The 16189-nt window shown below is 34.1% G+C and overlaps 1 protein-coding gene across 3 annotated transcripts in view; it reads right to left on the bottom strand.

Annotated features, from left to right (window-relative positions):
* The window catches only part of LOC150110558 (pseudouridylate synthase 1 homolog), a 173493-nt gene that overhangs the window by 117177 nt on the left and 40127 nt on the right, over nt 1-16189 (bottom strand). For all 3 annotated transcript variants that reach the window (XM_090394778.1, XM_090394787.1, XM_090394768.1), the window contains exons 3-4: nt 8661-8776; nt 5540-5793 (exon numbers count right to left, since the gene is read on the bottom strand). In XM_090394778.1, the coding sequence (XP_090250904.1) occupies nt 5540-5793; nt 8661-8776 (370 nt within the window). The remainder of the gene's footprint in view (nt 1-5539; nt 5794-8660; nt 8777-16189) is intronic.

Genomic DNA, 16189 nt, shown 5'->3' with positions numbered 1-16189 from the left:
TCAATGGTTATGTTTGTATGCATATCATATCCTTGTGCCTCTGAAAATGTTTTGGTAACCAAGGTGTGAAATATTTCTAATAATTTAATAAAATATTATTATGTTTGTTTCTCTCATGAAGCAAAGATGTAAATGAAACTGCCCAAAAAAATGTTGAGTGCAAGAGCTTTGTAAATAGAAGGAGAAAAGTACATATGATGGAAAAATATAAGTTAGTGAAAGTAGATCATGAGATGTAAGCAAAAATTACACATAATAACAGATCGTGAGAGAATGAAATTTAACTGGAAGCTTTATAAGAATCACATGATGATCACTTTCAGAAGCAGATAATGAATGTATTAAATCTCTGAATATTCAAGCTGAGGTATGAGGATATTGTGATTTGTAACGAGTATGGTTTCCTGTGATGAGTCTTCCATGCCACAGAGGCTTAGAAATGATACTAAATAAAACAATACTACTACTACTATGAAGTCACTTATTATACTAAATCAAATTTAGTGCTTTCCTACAAAAAATAAATAAATAAATAAATAAACTTTTTTTTTTTTTTTTTTTATGTTGCTCCCACCCACGAATGGTTATTTGCAAACCTATAGTACATTTGTACTGTGGGTGGGCTAAGGATTTTTTTTTTCTATTTTTATCAATTTTAAATATTTTTTTGCATTTTTGAATTTTTTTTTTTAATATAGTCCAGAAACCCTGGTCTATAGACTAAAAATGGAACTTTTTCAAGCCACTTCAGGCCTCCATCAGTAATGATATTCATCTCCCATCTAAAGAGACGATCACAAAAATCCAAGCCCATGGTGAGATTCACAAAGTGATTATTTAACCAATTATTATATATTCCATCAAAAGCAGTTTATTTAACTATCTAGACTGTTTTTAATCAAGTACATATGGCAATTTTTTTTAGTACTGTTAGCTTTTGTTTGAGTTGCTAAAGACCTCAATGGCAGTGCTGGCTCAAGGGGTTCTGCCACCCTGATGCAAATTTAAGTTGAGATCCCTTTACTTTTTTTTTTTTTTAATGTAGTTAAAATTTAAAGGTTAAAAACTCAAAACACATAAAATTGTACACTTTGAAAAATACACATATTAAGAACACAGCAAAAATCGCAAAACATACAAAAATGCACACAAACTAGAATTACAGATACATAAGTTTATTATAGCTCATAGCCAATTACTGGCTACAAGCTATTATAACTAGACATGTACAAACTAGCAAAATTGTACAATGACAAGAATCATTTAATTTTTAATGGAAAAAGCAATGTATTAAAAAATTAAATTTAAAAGTTTACTTTTCTTTATTTTATGGAAGCAAATTCATCCAAAATTTCACTTGTTTTAGTTTCTTGCAGATATCACCTTCTATTGATCATTCATCCAGTCTTTCCAGTGAAATACAAGATCTTATATATGTTTTAATTACTTTTAGTCTTGAAAATGATTGTTCACCATTTGCTAATGAAACTGGAAGTGTCAAAAATATTTGAAGCAAAATTGTTAAATGAATAAAGACGCTATCTAAATCACTTGCATATATATAGAAAAGTTTTTATCTTGGGGTATATTATACGTTAAAGATACCAAGCAATTTTATAAGTTTGGTTTTAATCCTTTTCCCAAGTAAGCAAACAAGCAAGTAAGTCAAGTTTGCACTTGAAAGTATTTTCAGGTCTGAGATAACTCATGGTAAAGGTGGAGTAAGCTCTGATCACTTGCCTTAGTATCTCCCATAATGCAAAGCACACCTCCTTGAAGACACGTATGCTGCTATGCATTAAGGGATGGGCCACTACCCAGACTGGTTTCAACCTTTATTGAGGTCTTGTCAGTGGGAGCCAGATCCTGAGACTGAAGTAATGCAGAGCTTATAAATTTTACCTATACGAGTTGCCACAAGGCAACTTCCCTTAATGCATAGCAGCATACATGTCTGCAAGAAGTTTTAGCAAATTAATACTTATCAAAACATATTTGCAATCACTTTTGGGGAATGCGAGATTAAATCTTTAGCCTTGCTATCTATTGAAAATGCTCAGAAAATAGTCATTAGTGAAAGAATAAAAGCTTTTGCAGATTTAAAATCAAGAAATAATTGATTAAATTAAAATTACAGTGTGAAATCAGTAATTTTTATTAGCCATAGTATTCAATGTTTTAAAAAATTGAAATTATAAAATTCAATGTTATAAAATTTTATTAGCTATAGTATTCAATGTTTTAAAAAATTGAAATTATAAAATTCAATGTTATAAAATTTTATTAGCCATAGTATGGAAAAAGTAGCCAAAACTAAATACGAGGCTAATTGTCTTGAATGGCAGGCAGTCTCAAGTAGAGTAATGTAGGCAAATATGAGAATGGGGAACTGGACAATGAGACTTATTTGTGCCTATGGCCCCACAGAAGGTTCTACTAAGGTAGAAGTGGAGGAATTTTTTGATGCTTTAAAAAAAGCAACTCAGATCTTCACTTTATGACAAATAGTTGAAAAAGCATGGGAATATAACAAAGATCTATATTTCAGTTTTGTTGATCTGGAAAAGGCATATGACAAGGTGCCAAGAGAGAAGCTATTCAATACACTACACTTATATGGTCAATGGGGCATTATATCAAGCAATACTTAGTCTTTATTTGAGTTGCAAGTCAGTAGTTAGAATTGAAGGAAGTACAGGAAGATGGTTTAATTTAATGTTAAATCTGGTGCGAGACAAGGATGTACATCTGTAATTCATTATGTATATGGATCACATTATGAAGGAAAGTGGTATTAAACATGATATCAAAATTGGAGATGTTAATGTCAGTTCTTTGCTTTATGCGGATGATGTTATACTTCTAAATAAATCTGCTACAAGCCTGCAAGATTCCTTGACTAAATCGAATAACTGTTGTAATAGATATGGTATGAAGGTCAGCAATAAAAAGACAAAGACAATGAAAATAGGCAGAATCGTTGAAAATGTCAACTGCTTTGTGAACGGAGAACCTGTGGAACAGGTAAAACATTTCAGCTACTTAGTGAAGATGGTAAATTAAATATGGAAATAGACAATAGAATCAGCAAAACTGGTATGATAGGAAGTCAATTGAATAAATTCATATGGAATAAGAGAGAAATTAGTCAGAACACTGAATTAGCTGTATACAAGACAGTGTTCAAACCAATTTTAATTTATGGATCTGAGAGCTGGGTCAGAAGTAAAACACTTGACCAAAGACTGAGTCCTGAGAAAGATTAGAGGTGTGAACAGATGGCATCAATGGCAATATCATATTAAAAATGAGGATATTAGGAAAGAACTTGACATTGTCAGCATTCAGGAATGCATTAGCAGAGCTAATCTAAGGTCATTAAGATTAGCTCTGCTAATGGTCACTTAAATAGAATGGGTGAGAAAAGATTAGCAAAACAAGTGTTCTCTGCCAGGTTGGTAGGAAAACGACCCAGAGGAAGACCAAGATATAGGTGGATTGATACCGTACAAAGTTCCTTAGATGATAGAAATATAAGATCTAGTAATGTTCGAGTCTTGACAAGTAACAGACTGATTTGGAGGAAAATTGTACATAGGAAGTTAGTAATGATGTAAATTTTTAATGTAGTACTATCATATCCTGTACACCCCTTGAGGGTACATGGCAGGAATTTGATGATGATGATAATTTTTATTAGTTTCTTTTTTATATAGCACATTTGAATGAATAAAAATGATAAGTAGAAATATCAAAGTCATGAAATTATTAATAATTGAAAAAAAAAAACTTATACTTACGATTAGAAAGTATTCAAAAAAAAAAACAACAACTTAGGGGCATCACCCTGATTTGGAGGAAAATTGTACATAGGAAGTTAGTAATGATGTAAATTTTTAATGTAGTACTATCATATCCTGTACACCCCTTGAGGGTACATGGCAGGAATTTGATGATGATGATAATTTTTATTAGTTTCTTTTTTATATAGCACATTTGAATGAATAAAAATGATAAGTAGAAATATCAAAGTCATGAAATTATTAATAATTGAAAAAAAAAACTTATACTTACGATTAGAAAGTATTCAAAAAAAAAAAAAAACAACTTAGGGGCATCACCCACAGAACCTGCCTGGGGCACAAATTATCTTGGTCTGTTACTGAGTATCAGGTAAAGCAGCATCGGTGATCACCAAATTTAATGTGTGTGTAACGCACAGGACAAAGAGTGCTTGAGGGTTAATATTCAATAAGTGTCTCTGAATGTCAAGTGTTTTTCTGGCATATTTGCCCAGTTATTGTATCCTTGTCTTAGCAAATTTTTAATATCTAAATTTAAATATTTTAATTCTAAGAGGTATGTGGATAAACCTTCAGACTTGTTTGAGAAATTTAGTAAGCTGCCCTTTCTGTTTATCTTTTTCAAGTTCTTTTGCCGCTTTTTTTTTTTTTTTTTTTGCAGTTCTGGATAATTATTTTTTCATCTCCATTATACCCAAATTTATTCTGAAGTAAAAAAAATCTATTGAACAAAAAATTTGGTGGTAAGACATAAAAAACAAATGTAAATAAAAAATGAGAATAAATACTTAAATGCATAATTTTTCACTGATTTGTAAAGGCTTAGGATAAATTTTGAACCTACTTTCCTAAGTGTGAATTGACTACACATTCACTGTGTGTTTAGCAATCAACAGTTCGATGATTTAATTAGAAATGACACGTGAGGTCTGTTCCACAAACAATGCTCAAATGTTGCTTTGTAATGTTAAGGAGGATACACGTGAGCGCATCACGTCCTAACTGACGAATGCATGCTGCATGTAAAAAAGAAACTGTGACAGAATGATCCAGATGAGTGCCCTACTTGTTTAGTGCTTTTACCAGCTCTATACAACACAGCGAAAAACAATTTGCAGCTTTTTTTTGCCAATTGTTATTAAAAGTCACTGTATTTATTACAATATATTTAGTGCATATCCACATTTAATAAACACTAATATTAAAGCGTGTTTTAATTTTATTTTTTTCTACTCATTTCAGTACCCTTGAAGAAGGTGCCCCGATGCGATGCATCGTCTGCTTACCAAGTTAAGCAGGCCCTGCTCAATGAAACAAGAATATTGGCTTAATGATGCCCTTTAGGACTGACATAAATCTTAATGGGAATGAAATAACACTTTGTTGTGCTATTATATCTAATCTCTCTCTCTATATATATATATATATATTTGTGTGTGTGTATTTATTTCTTTTATTTTTTTGCTGGTGAAGAGACATGTAATTTCATCTTTAATTCAATCTTTAATCAAAAGTATAAAAATATAAGAGACATTCTACTAATAAATCATATCATGTATAACATCATCAGTGAACTGAAACTCTGGTTTTAGCTAGCAATAGCCTTCAGTTCATTCATCTTTAAAACATTTTGCTGTGCTAAAAGGATAAAAAGGTGTCAACCACAAATTTAGTGTACACATAAAAAATCTCTAAATATTTATTATTATATAATATATTATTCAGGAAACACTTACCAAGAACTCTAATTTGGAAAGGTAAATGACTGTTAATAGATTCCACCATATCAATTATATTTTTGGAGAGTAATAACTGCAACGAAACTACTTGCCTAATAGCAGATACACCCTTATCAGTACGTGAAGCTCGCTGAAATCGCAGTTTCTTTGGATCGTTAAATTCATCATCAGAAATAACACTGGCTTTAAACATAGCTTTCAAAAGATCTTCTTCAATTGTTTTCAGTATTTCTCCAGAATGAGATCTATAACTGTATATGAAAAATGATAAATATAGCTGAAAAATTATATCAAGTACAGACACGTAATTATCAGGTAACCAAAAAATCGTGCAGTTTTCAGTAGAGTTTGCTACAATGATTTGTTTTGTTTTGTAGTGGTTTGCAGAGCACAATTTTTTATGTGTGTCATAAGGCACAAATACATGTCAGTCATCAAGTTTGCTCTAACTTGGTGTGTACTTTTTTTCTGTGACTTTGAACCCTTTTAAAATGTCAGCTGAATTGAACCTGGTGTAATTCAGGCTTGTTGCCTTTATTTAAACTCGGTTTGAAGGTTTCAGAAGTGTCCTGTAAGATGTGTGTGTGTGTGTGTGTGTGTGTGTGTGTGTGTGTGTGAAAAAAATGAGGTAGCAGAACATACTGCACAGAAATGATTTAAAAAATTTGTTTCTGGTGATGAATCACTTGAAGGTGCACCACTTTCAGGAAGATCCTCCATTGTTGATAATGAAGAATTATGTGCCGCTGTTGAAAATAATTCTACATTAACATGTCAAGAACTTTCATATGCACTGGCATCAACTGGGAAAATCATGGAAGCTAAGCAAATGGTTCCCACATGCATTATCAAATAATAATAAACTTTGACGACTATATTTGTTCTTTGCTTCTTTCGCATCATAAAACAAGCCTTCTTGGATTTCTTGCTGACTAGTGATGAAAAATGGATCTTGTACTCTTAACAGGAAGCAAACTTATCATTGTTTGTCACCAAACGATCCAGTACCTCACACTTCAAAGGCTTCATCCCCAGAAAACTATGCTTTGTGTATGAACTGGAGCCGGTATTGTCCACTACAAGTTTCTGGCTGCAGGCCAAACAATTATGGCTGAGATCTACTCGATGCAACTCAAGCATGTGCAGGATGTGTTACTTCAGAAACAGCAAGGACCAGTTAATCAGAAGAAATAGCTAAAACTTACCAGTGGGAAGATTTGTGCTTTAGGATGAGAAATACTCCTTCATCCTCCATATTCTCCTGACATTTTTCCAAGCAATTATCACCTTTCTTTGGCACTAGACCATCACATGTAAAATAGACAGTTCCACAATAAAACAGAGATTGAAGAGGAGGTTGTTAGGTTTATTACTTCTAAAGACAAAAGTTTTATAAAAGCGGAATTTACAAACTTGTATCTCATTGGAAAAGGGTTGTAGATTGTGAAGGTGCTTATTTTAATGAATAAAACATTTTATGAAAATTTCTGCAGTTGTTTAATTTTTATTATGAAAAACTGCATGAACTTTTTTGGTTACCTAAAAAAGTAGATTTTAACATCAGTTTGAAATTATTTGTATCTACTTTAAAATATACTCTTAGCATTAATTACTTTTAGTTTAAGCTAAAGTATTGCCAATCAGACATTACCAGAGTTGCAGAATTTATTATCCAGTGAAGGAAATGAAGTGTTCCTCCCATGGTTCATCAGTTATGTAAGTGACATCATCAAAGAATGTATAATACACATATACAATAATAAACTTTAGTAACTGACTTATTTTATGATAAAGTGATGACTGGTGGATAAGGGAGACTTGAATACAGTGATATTCCTGAACTTTGCAAAAGCATTTGATAGACTGTCAGTTGATATTTGGTGTATAAGCTGAAGAAGGTAGGAGTAGACTACCAGATTAGTTAGATGGATAGAAGAGTGGCTCTCTGAAAGAAAATAGTCCCTGGTTTTTGTGGTGATGAGGATATATTGGAAAGGGTCCAGAGAAGACTGATTAAGGTCGTAACTGGTCTTTGGGATGTAGGATAGGGCAGATTGAGGGAATGCAGTTTGCAAAGCCTTGTGAATAGGAAGAGAGGAGATATGATTGAAAAATTTAAGTTGGTAAAGGTTGTTTACCAAGTTAAGGCAAAATTAATGAAAATATTTTTTGTAGACTGGTAAAAGGGGATAGAACAAGGTGACTTACTGGATGTTGTATAAGGAGGGTGTGAGCAGAGGCATAAAGAGTAGGTTTCTTTGCATGGAGAATGATTGGTCAGTGGAATGCTTTGCCTGACACTGTGGTGAGTGCAGATTTTTTATTATTATTATTAAGAGAGACCTTCAGGGAGTAAGGGACTCAATCAAGGGAGGCCAATACTACATGCACCAGCTATCATACTTGTTCTTGAATTCATTCACAATGCTTGCACACACAACATTCAATGGTAATCCATTCCAAACATGCACAACTCTATGAGAGAAAAATCCAGATCTCATCCCCTTCTTAGCAGCATTCATTCTCAGCTTCCAAGGATGCCCTCTTGTCCTTTCCCTACCCTCCATAAAATGAAAAAATTATATCAGCTGAAATCCTCTATGACCCTGTTAGCAGTTTGTAAGTCTCAATCATATCATCCCTCTTTCTCCTGTTTTCTAGTGTCTGCAGTTTACAAATTATCAATCTGTCTTCATAATCAGTATTCCACAATCCTGATATCATTTTTAACACACACTCTCTCTCTCTCCCCCACTGTATCAGAATCATAACAGAAACCAGGAGACCAGACCTGTGCACATAGTCCAAGTGAGGTCTTATCAAGGCCTTGCAAAGAGTCAAGATGACATCCTTATCTTTACATGTGAAAGTCTGTTTCAGCATTGTAATTATCTTTCAAGTTTATGTATTTGCAATTTTTGCTACATGGCCCCTTCAACTTCCTGTCTACTAACACTCCAAGATTCTTAGTTTGATCAGTTTCTTCTAGTTTAATCCCACCAAATATAATAAGAACACTGGATACCTCATCACAACAAAGTGCATGACTTTGAAAAAGTAAATATTATATCAGGTTTAAAGTATCATAACAAAATTAATTATTGTAGCACTAACATACCGTTGCATTCCATAATATCCTAAACCAGAGTAACAAATGCACATAGCCACTTTTCTTTTCTTAAAATTCTTTGGGTGAACTTGCACTTTTGGAATAATATTAGGAGAGACTACTGCCTGTGTATAAAGAATAATAATAATTAATGACAGTAATTATTTTGCAACATTTAAATAAATTATAAATAAAACTTTTGTATACATAATTTATACATTGTTATAAGTTTTACATTCAAAGCTCTGCATTTATAAGTAATAATTAATATAAATTAATAATCTTGTTCAGTAGTAAACATGCATACTTAATTTTATCAAAGAGAGAGAGAGAGAATCTTAGTGCTTATGTTTTCTTATACAGCTTATACCTGTCAAAAATAACTACTTAAAAAAATTAGAATAGCATCTTATCACCGATATAGTCAATTTCAATAGTTCAACGTTAAAGTAACAACACAAACAAGCAAACCTAACTATTGACTAGCAGTTATCAGCTTTCAGAATATTATTTTCTGAAATCTATGAATATAAATATTTTTGGTCACTCAAAATTGGCATACAAAATACTATACATGAACTGGATGTTGCACTAGAACAATTCTCTGAATTTATATGGATATGCTTGTCACTCTTATTTCTGCACTGGTGTTGATGCTACTGGCACAACATCCCAATAACATCAACTTGAATGTGGGATTGAAAAAAGGAATAGTATTTCCCATGCTACTCAGTCCTTTCCTCAGGTGTATGTGGGGAAAAACTCTGGATGGACTCAGGACTTAATGATAATTTCTTTGCTATCTCTCTCTCTGCTTGTTACTGCAGATTAATGACTGTGCTACATGTCTGCAAAGATTTGCATTTATCATTACATATGTGGCAGCAAACATATGAAGTGGATGAAAATCATTAACAGTCTAGCAATAAGAATTTTGAATAGTAATTTTGGAGGTTGTAGTTAATTAATCCTGTTCATATGTGATGTCCTATCAGCATAGACACTGCAAAATGTGATGTCATAGCTCACACTGTATAGTGTATGGTATGGTACTATGGTCCATGATTCTCTTCCCCATTGCATGACCTATAATGGAAATAAGAGCCTTTAAAGAAGCTGGTAAGGTATAGGTAAAATTATACAGATATAGTTCTTACAGTGCTTCTCATCATGACAAAAGGAATCCTTATATTTGATGCACCACAGCATAATTGGGAGAACAAGGATACCAGCACCTCCTTCAATACTGATTGAGGAATCTTTATATGAGTAGCTGACTCAATGAAGATGGTGAAGAAATTCTGCAGTTTTGCAATGGTTAATGTATAGTTAATGGTTAACAGGAGTGCCTCCAAGCAGTGAGTCCATGAACCCCATGTAGATGTCATATAATACTAATAATAAAAATTAAAGAGATATGTTAATGGAATATGTCTTGATGTCATAGTTCATATTATACAGTGTATGGAATGGTACTATAGTTCATGATTCTCTTCCCTATTGCATGATCCATAATGGAAATGAGAGCATCTTAAAGAAGCTGGGAAATATTATTAATAATCAAGTGAATGATTATTAAAGAATGTGCCTGGTCAAATGCATAGTTGAAATTGAAGTTAAGATTACAGAGCACTATGTTATTGTTACAGCTAAAGATGGCTGCATGACTTCATGAAAAACTCTTGGTGTTCCTTATGTCATGTGACATGTAGGTGCGTATGTATATGTGGGCAAGGAGAAGTGATAGCAAAGTTCTCTATGCTATAATTAATTATAGTTAATATAAGTCAGATATAAGTATATTTTCTTGTATAATGAGATCTGTGGAGTATACCTAACTATAGAATCACATACGTACCACAGTAAAAATTAATTTTTATACATATAGTTCTTCTCACACATTATAAGACATCATCAGTATGAACAGAGAGCAACAATAAGGAATTTGAATAGAGAAACAGCAGAGTGCATGCATCACATTGGAATCCCTCTATGTATATAGTTGCATGTTCATAAGTTTAAAACTATTGGGCTGAAAATTAAAATTAAAATTAGAGTTAAAAAAAAAAGAAGAAGAAAGATTATAAATTTATTTAAATTTCCCATACTTTAGGAATAGTAAAATAGTCATTATGGCTGAGGTTAGGTTGATGAAGTAGGGCTTCAGCACTTTCTTTGTATAAATGTTCATGTTTACATATGGATCTATGTAACAGTTTGGTGTTTTTACACTGGATCCTGTGACTAGTATTTTCAATCCCATGTTGTGCTAATAGCATCAATGATGAGAACCTGTCTTTTGGAGAAGGTAACAGGTTATGTATCTGGTTGATAGGTAGCAATGAGTTTATATATATTACTATTATTCTTATATTTTATTATTTTTTTAATAATTTTCAGGATTTTTGTCACTCATTCAGAGATGTGTTTAATATATACTATACGAGTCCTGTGGACTTTTTGTCTGGGTTGCTGGATAGGAGAATCATTAATTATTTTGTGAGTTATTCTTCAATTATGATCATTTAGTTTGTTTGATAGTTTCTAGTTCTTGTTTAAGAGATTCTTTGGAGGAACAAATCTTGTGTGCTCTAAACACTACAGATTTTATAATGCCATATTTTTGAGATGGGTGGATGGTGGTTGGTGTGTTGTGGATATAGCAAACTGTAAAAGTTGGTTTTCAGTAGACAAAAGTGGAAAAGATCCATCTCATTTACACTGGATGTGTACATTAAGAAAGAAAAAAAAATCCTTTTGATGATTCTTTTTCTAGTATGAACTTGATACAAAGATGTAGGGTGTTGATGGTATCAAGAAAATTTACCAAAAACAATTCATTGAAAGACAGTTTACTGAATGAGAACTTACTTAAAAGCAATTTATTGAAAAACAATTAGTCTAATAAATCAAAAGATATTTAATTGAACAACAGTTAATCAAAAAAGCAATTCATCAAAAGGCAGTTCCTCAAAAAAGCAAATCAAATGGCAATTAATTAAAAACACAATTTATTGGAAGACAATTTGTTGAAAACCAACATTTCATCGAAAAATCACAATTCATTGAAACTACAAATCATCGAATGAACAGTTCATTGAAAAACAAATTATAAAGACATGAAGTGAAGTGCATTTATCAAAAAGAACCGCAGTTTTTACTGGATAAACTTGTGATGCAGTTGAAGCTTAGCATGATATCCCCTTTATATTACATACCCCACTTCTGGCAGGATGAGGTTGAATAATAATCATGTGAATTTTTGGAGCCTCCATGGCACAAGTGGTTAGCTGTTTGGCTGTTAACCAAAAGGTTAGTGGTTTGAATCCACCTGAGGCAGAGGCATTCCTCAAATATTCTTGTATTCATTTTTCAAGCAAGATCAGATTCCTCCTTTTTTCTGTTCTTCTTGCCTACACACGGCACTAATGTGCTATATTTCATGTGGCCTTTCATCTGTGGATCAGATAAAAAAAAATGTGTGTAGTAATTTTTCTTTCTTTCTAGAGGAAGAGAATGAGGAGGGTGCTGATAGCTAATGAATCAATATGTAGATTGTGCAGAAGGAATGATATAGGATTTGTGGCTCTGTGATGTGTTTGATGGAAAGGATTTGTATAATGGTGATGGACTGCATCTAAGTGGTTTTGGTGTCAAGTGTTGAGAGAGAGAGAGAGAGAGAGAGAGAGAGAGCGTTGTTCGCAGAGCATGTTGAAGCACAAATTCAGGAAAATTTAAGCAATTAGCAATTAAGGTGAAAGCAGGTGAGTTATTGAGAATGCACCCATGAAGCAAGTGAGAATGGCCAAGTGTGGAATCTAGTCCCTCAATCAAAAATAATGAATAGGGGCATCAATTCAGGAAGTGAAAATGGGTGGGTGGGGGCTAAAGGGATACTGCAGTTTCTATATACTAATTCCAGAAGTATCAGGAACAAGGGGGGGGGGCAAGTTTTTGGCATTAGTTAGTGCAACTTTGCCAAAAGTCATAGGCATTAGTGAGGCGTGGCTAACAACATAAGATGTAGTTACAGGGACAGAATGTGAAAGGTTAAGTATTTTCAGGAAAAGAGAGAGAGAGATAAGATAGGGAGAGGGGGTACTGCTAATGATAGCAGATGAACTGCAGCTAAAAAGAATAGGAGATAGGCAGGAGTGTGGTTGCTCATGTGAAGCAGTCCGGTGAGAGATCGAAGCCAGTAAGAAATAACCTGAAAGGAAATCATGAATTGGCAAATTAGTACAATGAGTACAGGTCAAGTGATTATTGTGTGGGGGGGGGGACTTCAACTATGAAGATATAGAAGGAAGGAAGAAAGATAACATGACAGGAAGGAAACAGAATTTATATGCCTACTAAAAGATAATTACTTAAGTAGCATGTGAGCTGCAGAAGAAGAATTTGTACTGCAAATTAGTACAATGAGTACAGGTCAATTGATTATTGTGGGGGGGGGGGACTTCAACTATGAAGATATAGAAGGAAGGAAGGAAGAAAGATAACATGACAGGAAGGAAACAGAATTTATACACCTACTAAAAGATAATTACTTAAGTAGCATGTGAGCTGCAGAAGAAGAAGAAAATACTGTGGAGGTTATATAAGGAGAAAGGTGGCCAGCAAACTCATGAACAGTACAAGGCTCAGGAGAGAAAGGTGACCAGCATAGTAAGGAAAGCAAATCAGATTACGAGAAGAATCTAGCTGAGCAAGCCAAAGGAAATTCCAAAGAGTTATTTCATTGTGTGGCAAGTAAGAGGAAGAATGATTATGGAAGATTAACCTTAATGAGTGATGATGATGGTCATGATGGTGACAGAAGCAGTTAAAATAGTTGAGTTACTGTGACCACTTTGCAAGGGTATATATCATTCAAGCAAGGTTACTGCTTTAACATATGTGATAGACATTAACGTGGAATCACAAGTGCTTAGCATATTGCAGAATCTCAATGTAAATACAACTGTGGGATTAGATGGGATATCATCTTGGGTTTTGTGAGAATGTGCAAGGGAACTGGCAATGCCTCTGACTAGGCTCTTTAATTTAAGCCTCAGCTCTGGTAGTGTTCCAAGGGTACGTTATGCCTTAGTAATTTACTAACTTTTTTATAATAGAATAACAGCTGAGTTGGATAAAGGAAATAGTGCTATATGAGGATCCAGCTAGATTTTGCAGACATTTGACCACATGGAACTCTGTTATGCAAATTAAAACAAATGGGGATGGTTATGTGGATAGGAGGGTGGCTGCTGGATATATATCAAAAAGTGGTCTATGGAGGGGAAGAATCAAGGCAAAAACAGGTGACTAGTGGTGTATCACAAGGTTCAAGTACTGTTTAATTTGTACATAAATGATATAGGAAATAACCTGAAAGGAAATATTCAGTTGTTTGCTGATCATGTGAAATTAGGTACAATAATAGTTAATCAAAGGTGATGTGGAAAGCTTGCAGGATGATTTAAATAGGCTGTCAGTATGGGAAGAAAAAATGGGTGTCAGTTTAATGTGCAGAAATGTAAAGTTATGCATTTTAGAATAAATAAATTACATGCTGTACTCTGGGAACAGATGAAGGTAGAGATTTATGGGTGATGGTAGACAGAAAGTTAAGGTTTAGAGGACATATTGCTAAGGTAGCCCATAAGATAACTATTGAAGAACACAATAATAACTAAAGATATGGAAGTTGTTATTCCTTTTTTATATGGCCCTGATATGTCCGCACTTGGATTACTGTGCTCAGGTCTGATCTCCTGGATTTCTTGAGAATAAAGAAGCAGTGGAGGAGATTCAGAGGTGAGTGACCAAGATGGTGAGTGGTCTGTGGAATGTTCCCTATGAGGACAGATGGAGGGTGTGTGGATTGCAGAAGTTGCTTGATAAGAGAAAAAGAGGGAATATGATAGAAACATTTAAGTTGCTTAAAAGGTTTTATAGAACTGATGCAGGGGAAATGTTCCAACACTTTGCTAGAGGGATAGAACAAGGGGTAATCCCTGGAAGTTGAATGAAGGTGTGGGTTAGTAGGGATATGAGGACTAGATTTTTTTGCTTTGAAAGTTGTGAATGAGTGGAATGGGTTGCCAGATACAGTTATGAGTGCTTTGTCTGTTAGTGGGTTCAAGGAGAGGTATGATAGATTGTACGGATAGTTTGGGTCTCCCATGCTGAGTCTTTGAACTCCACAGAGGGTGCTTAAGGGTCAAAGCTGTATAACTGAGAGGAGACATCCACATAGCCTTTAAAGGAATGCGGAGAACCGACCAGGGCTTCTCACCAAATGTCCAATCCTCACCTTCTCGTGGTGCACCCTGTTGGGTATCTACTTGGATACTGAATGGACGAGGATGGGCTGGCAATTTGGGATTTAGCCGACAAATTGTATTCTTATTGGTTAAACCAAAATATAGAATGATGGTACAACATGACAAAATTTCATGCCAGCTGGGGCATCGCCCGGTTAAACAAGGCCCCCCCCCGTTGTTTGCCAGGGAACCAGGGCGAACAGCGAAAAGTCAGCTACTGGAACAAATCTGAAATTAAACCACAACTCAACATCACCAGAGTTAAAGATCGGTACTATCAACGTAAGAAGCCTGAATGGCAAAGAAATGGAGCTAGCTGAGGAATTAGATAAGTACCAGATCGACATAATAGGGGTGACTGAAACAAAATAGACCAAAACTGGTGAGATCTTTCTGAGCAATAAATACAAAATGTTATATTCAGGCAATGACAATCAAGGAAAAGAAGGAGTAGCCATAGTATTCAACACAAAATACGAGGCTAATCTTCTTGAATGGCAGTCAGTCTCAAGTAGAGTAATGTGGGCAAATATGAGAATGGGGAACTGGACAATGAGACTTATTTGTGCCTATAGTCCCACAGAAGGTTCTACTAAGGTAGAAGTGGAGGAATTTTTTGAGGCTTTAGAAAAAGCAACTGACACAATGAAAAATGAAAAGTTGGTCCTTGTTGGGGATCTAAATAGCAGAGTAGGAAATGATTGTGAGACATACAAAAATATTTTGGGAAAATTTGGAGAAAAGAGCAAAGCTAATAATAATGGCAAATATCTGTTGGATTTCTGCTCAGGACATGGACTGGTTATTACTAACACCATGTTCCAACATAAAAATGTGCACAAATTCACATGGAGAGAAGAGGCTAGGAATAAGAAAAGTCTCATTGACTATGTTATTGTTGATAGTGATGTTTTCTCCCTGGTGCAGGACACCAGAGTGTACAGAGGATTTGAAATTGGAAGTGATCACTATTTAGTCTTGAGCAGGATAAAATTGAATTTCATATCGAAAAGAATAACATGTAAGAAAGTTTTAAAGCAAATAAAAGTTGAGCAGCTCTCAGATGTGAACTGTAGGCTAAAATACATGAAGATTATTGAAGAAAAAATTAAAGAGTTTGAGAACAGGAATCAAACCTTGGAGATTCAGTGGCAAACTCTGAAAAAAAAACATTGATTGATTCTGCCAGAGAGGCATGTGGTGAGGTTATCTGTAAGGATAAAAAAA

Source organism: Typopeltis vanoorti, chromosome 1 (assembly GCF_054136105.1).
Source record: "Typopeltis vanoorti isolate ZY-2024b chromosome 1, IOZ_Tvanoo_1.0, whole genome shotgun sequence".
NCBI lineage: Eukaryota > Metazoa > Arthropoda > Arachnida > Uropygi > Thelyphonidae > Typopeltis > Typopeltis vanoorti.
This window is presented reverse-complemented; position numbering and strand designations above follow the sequence as displayed.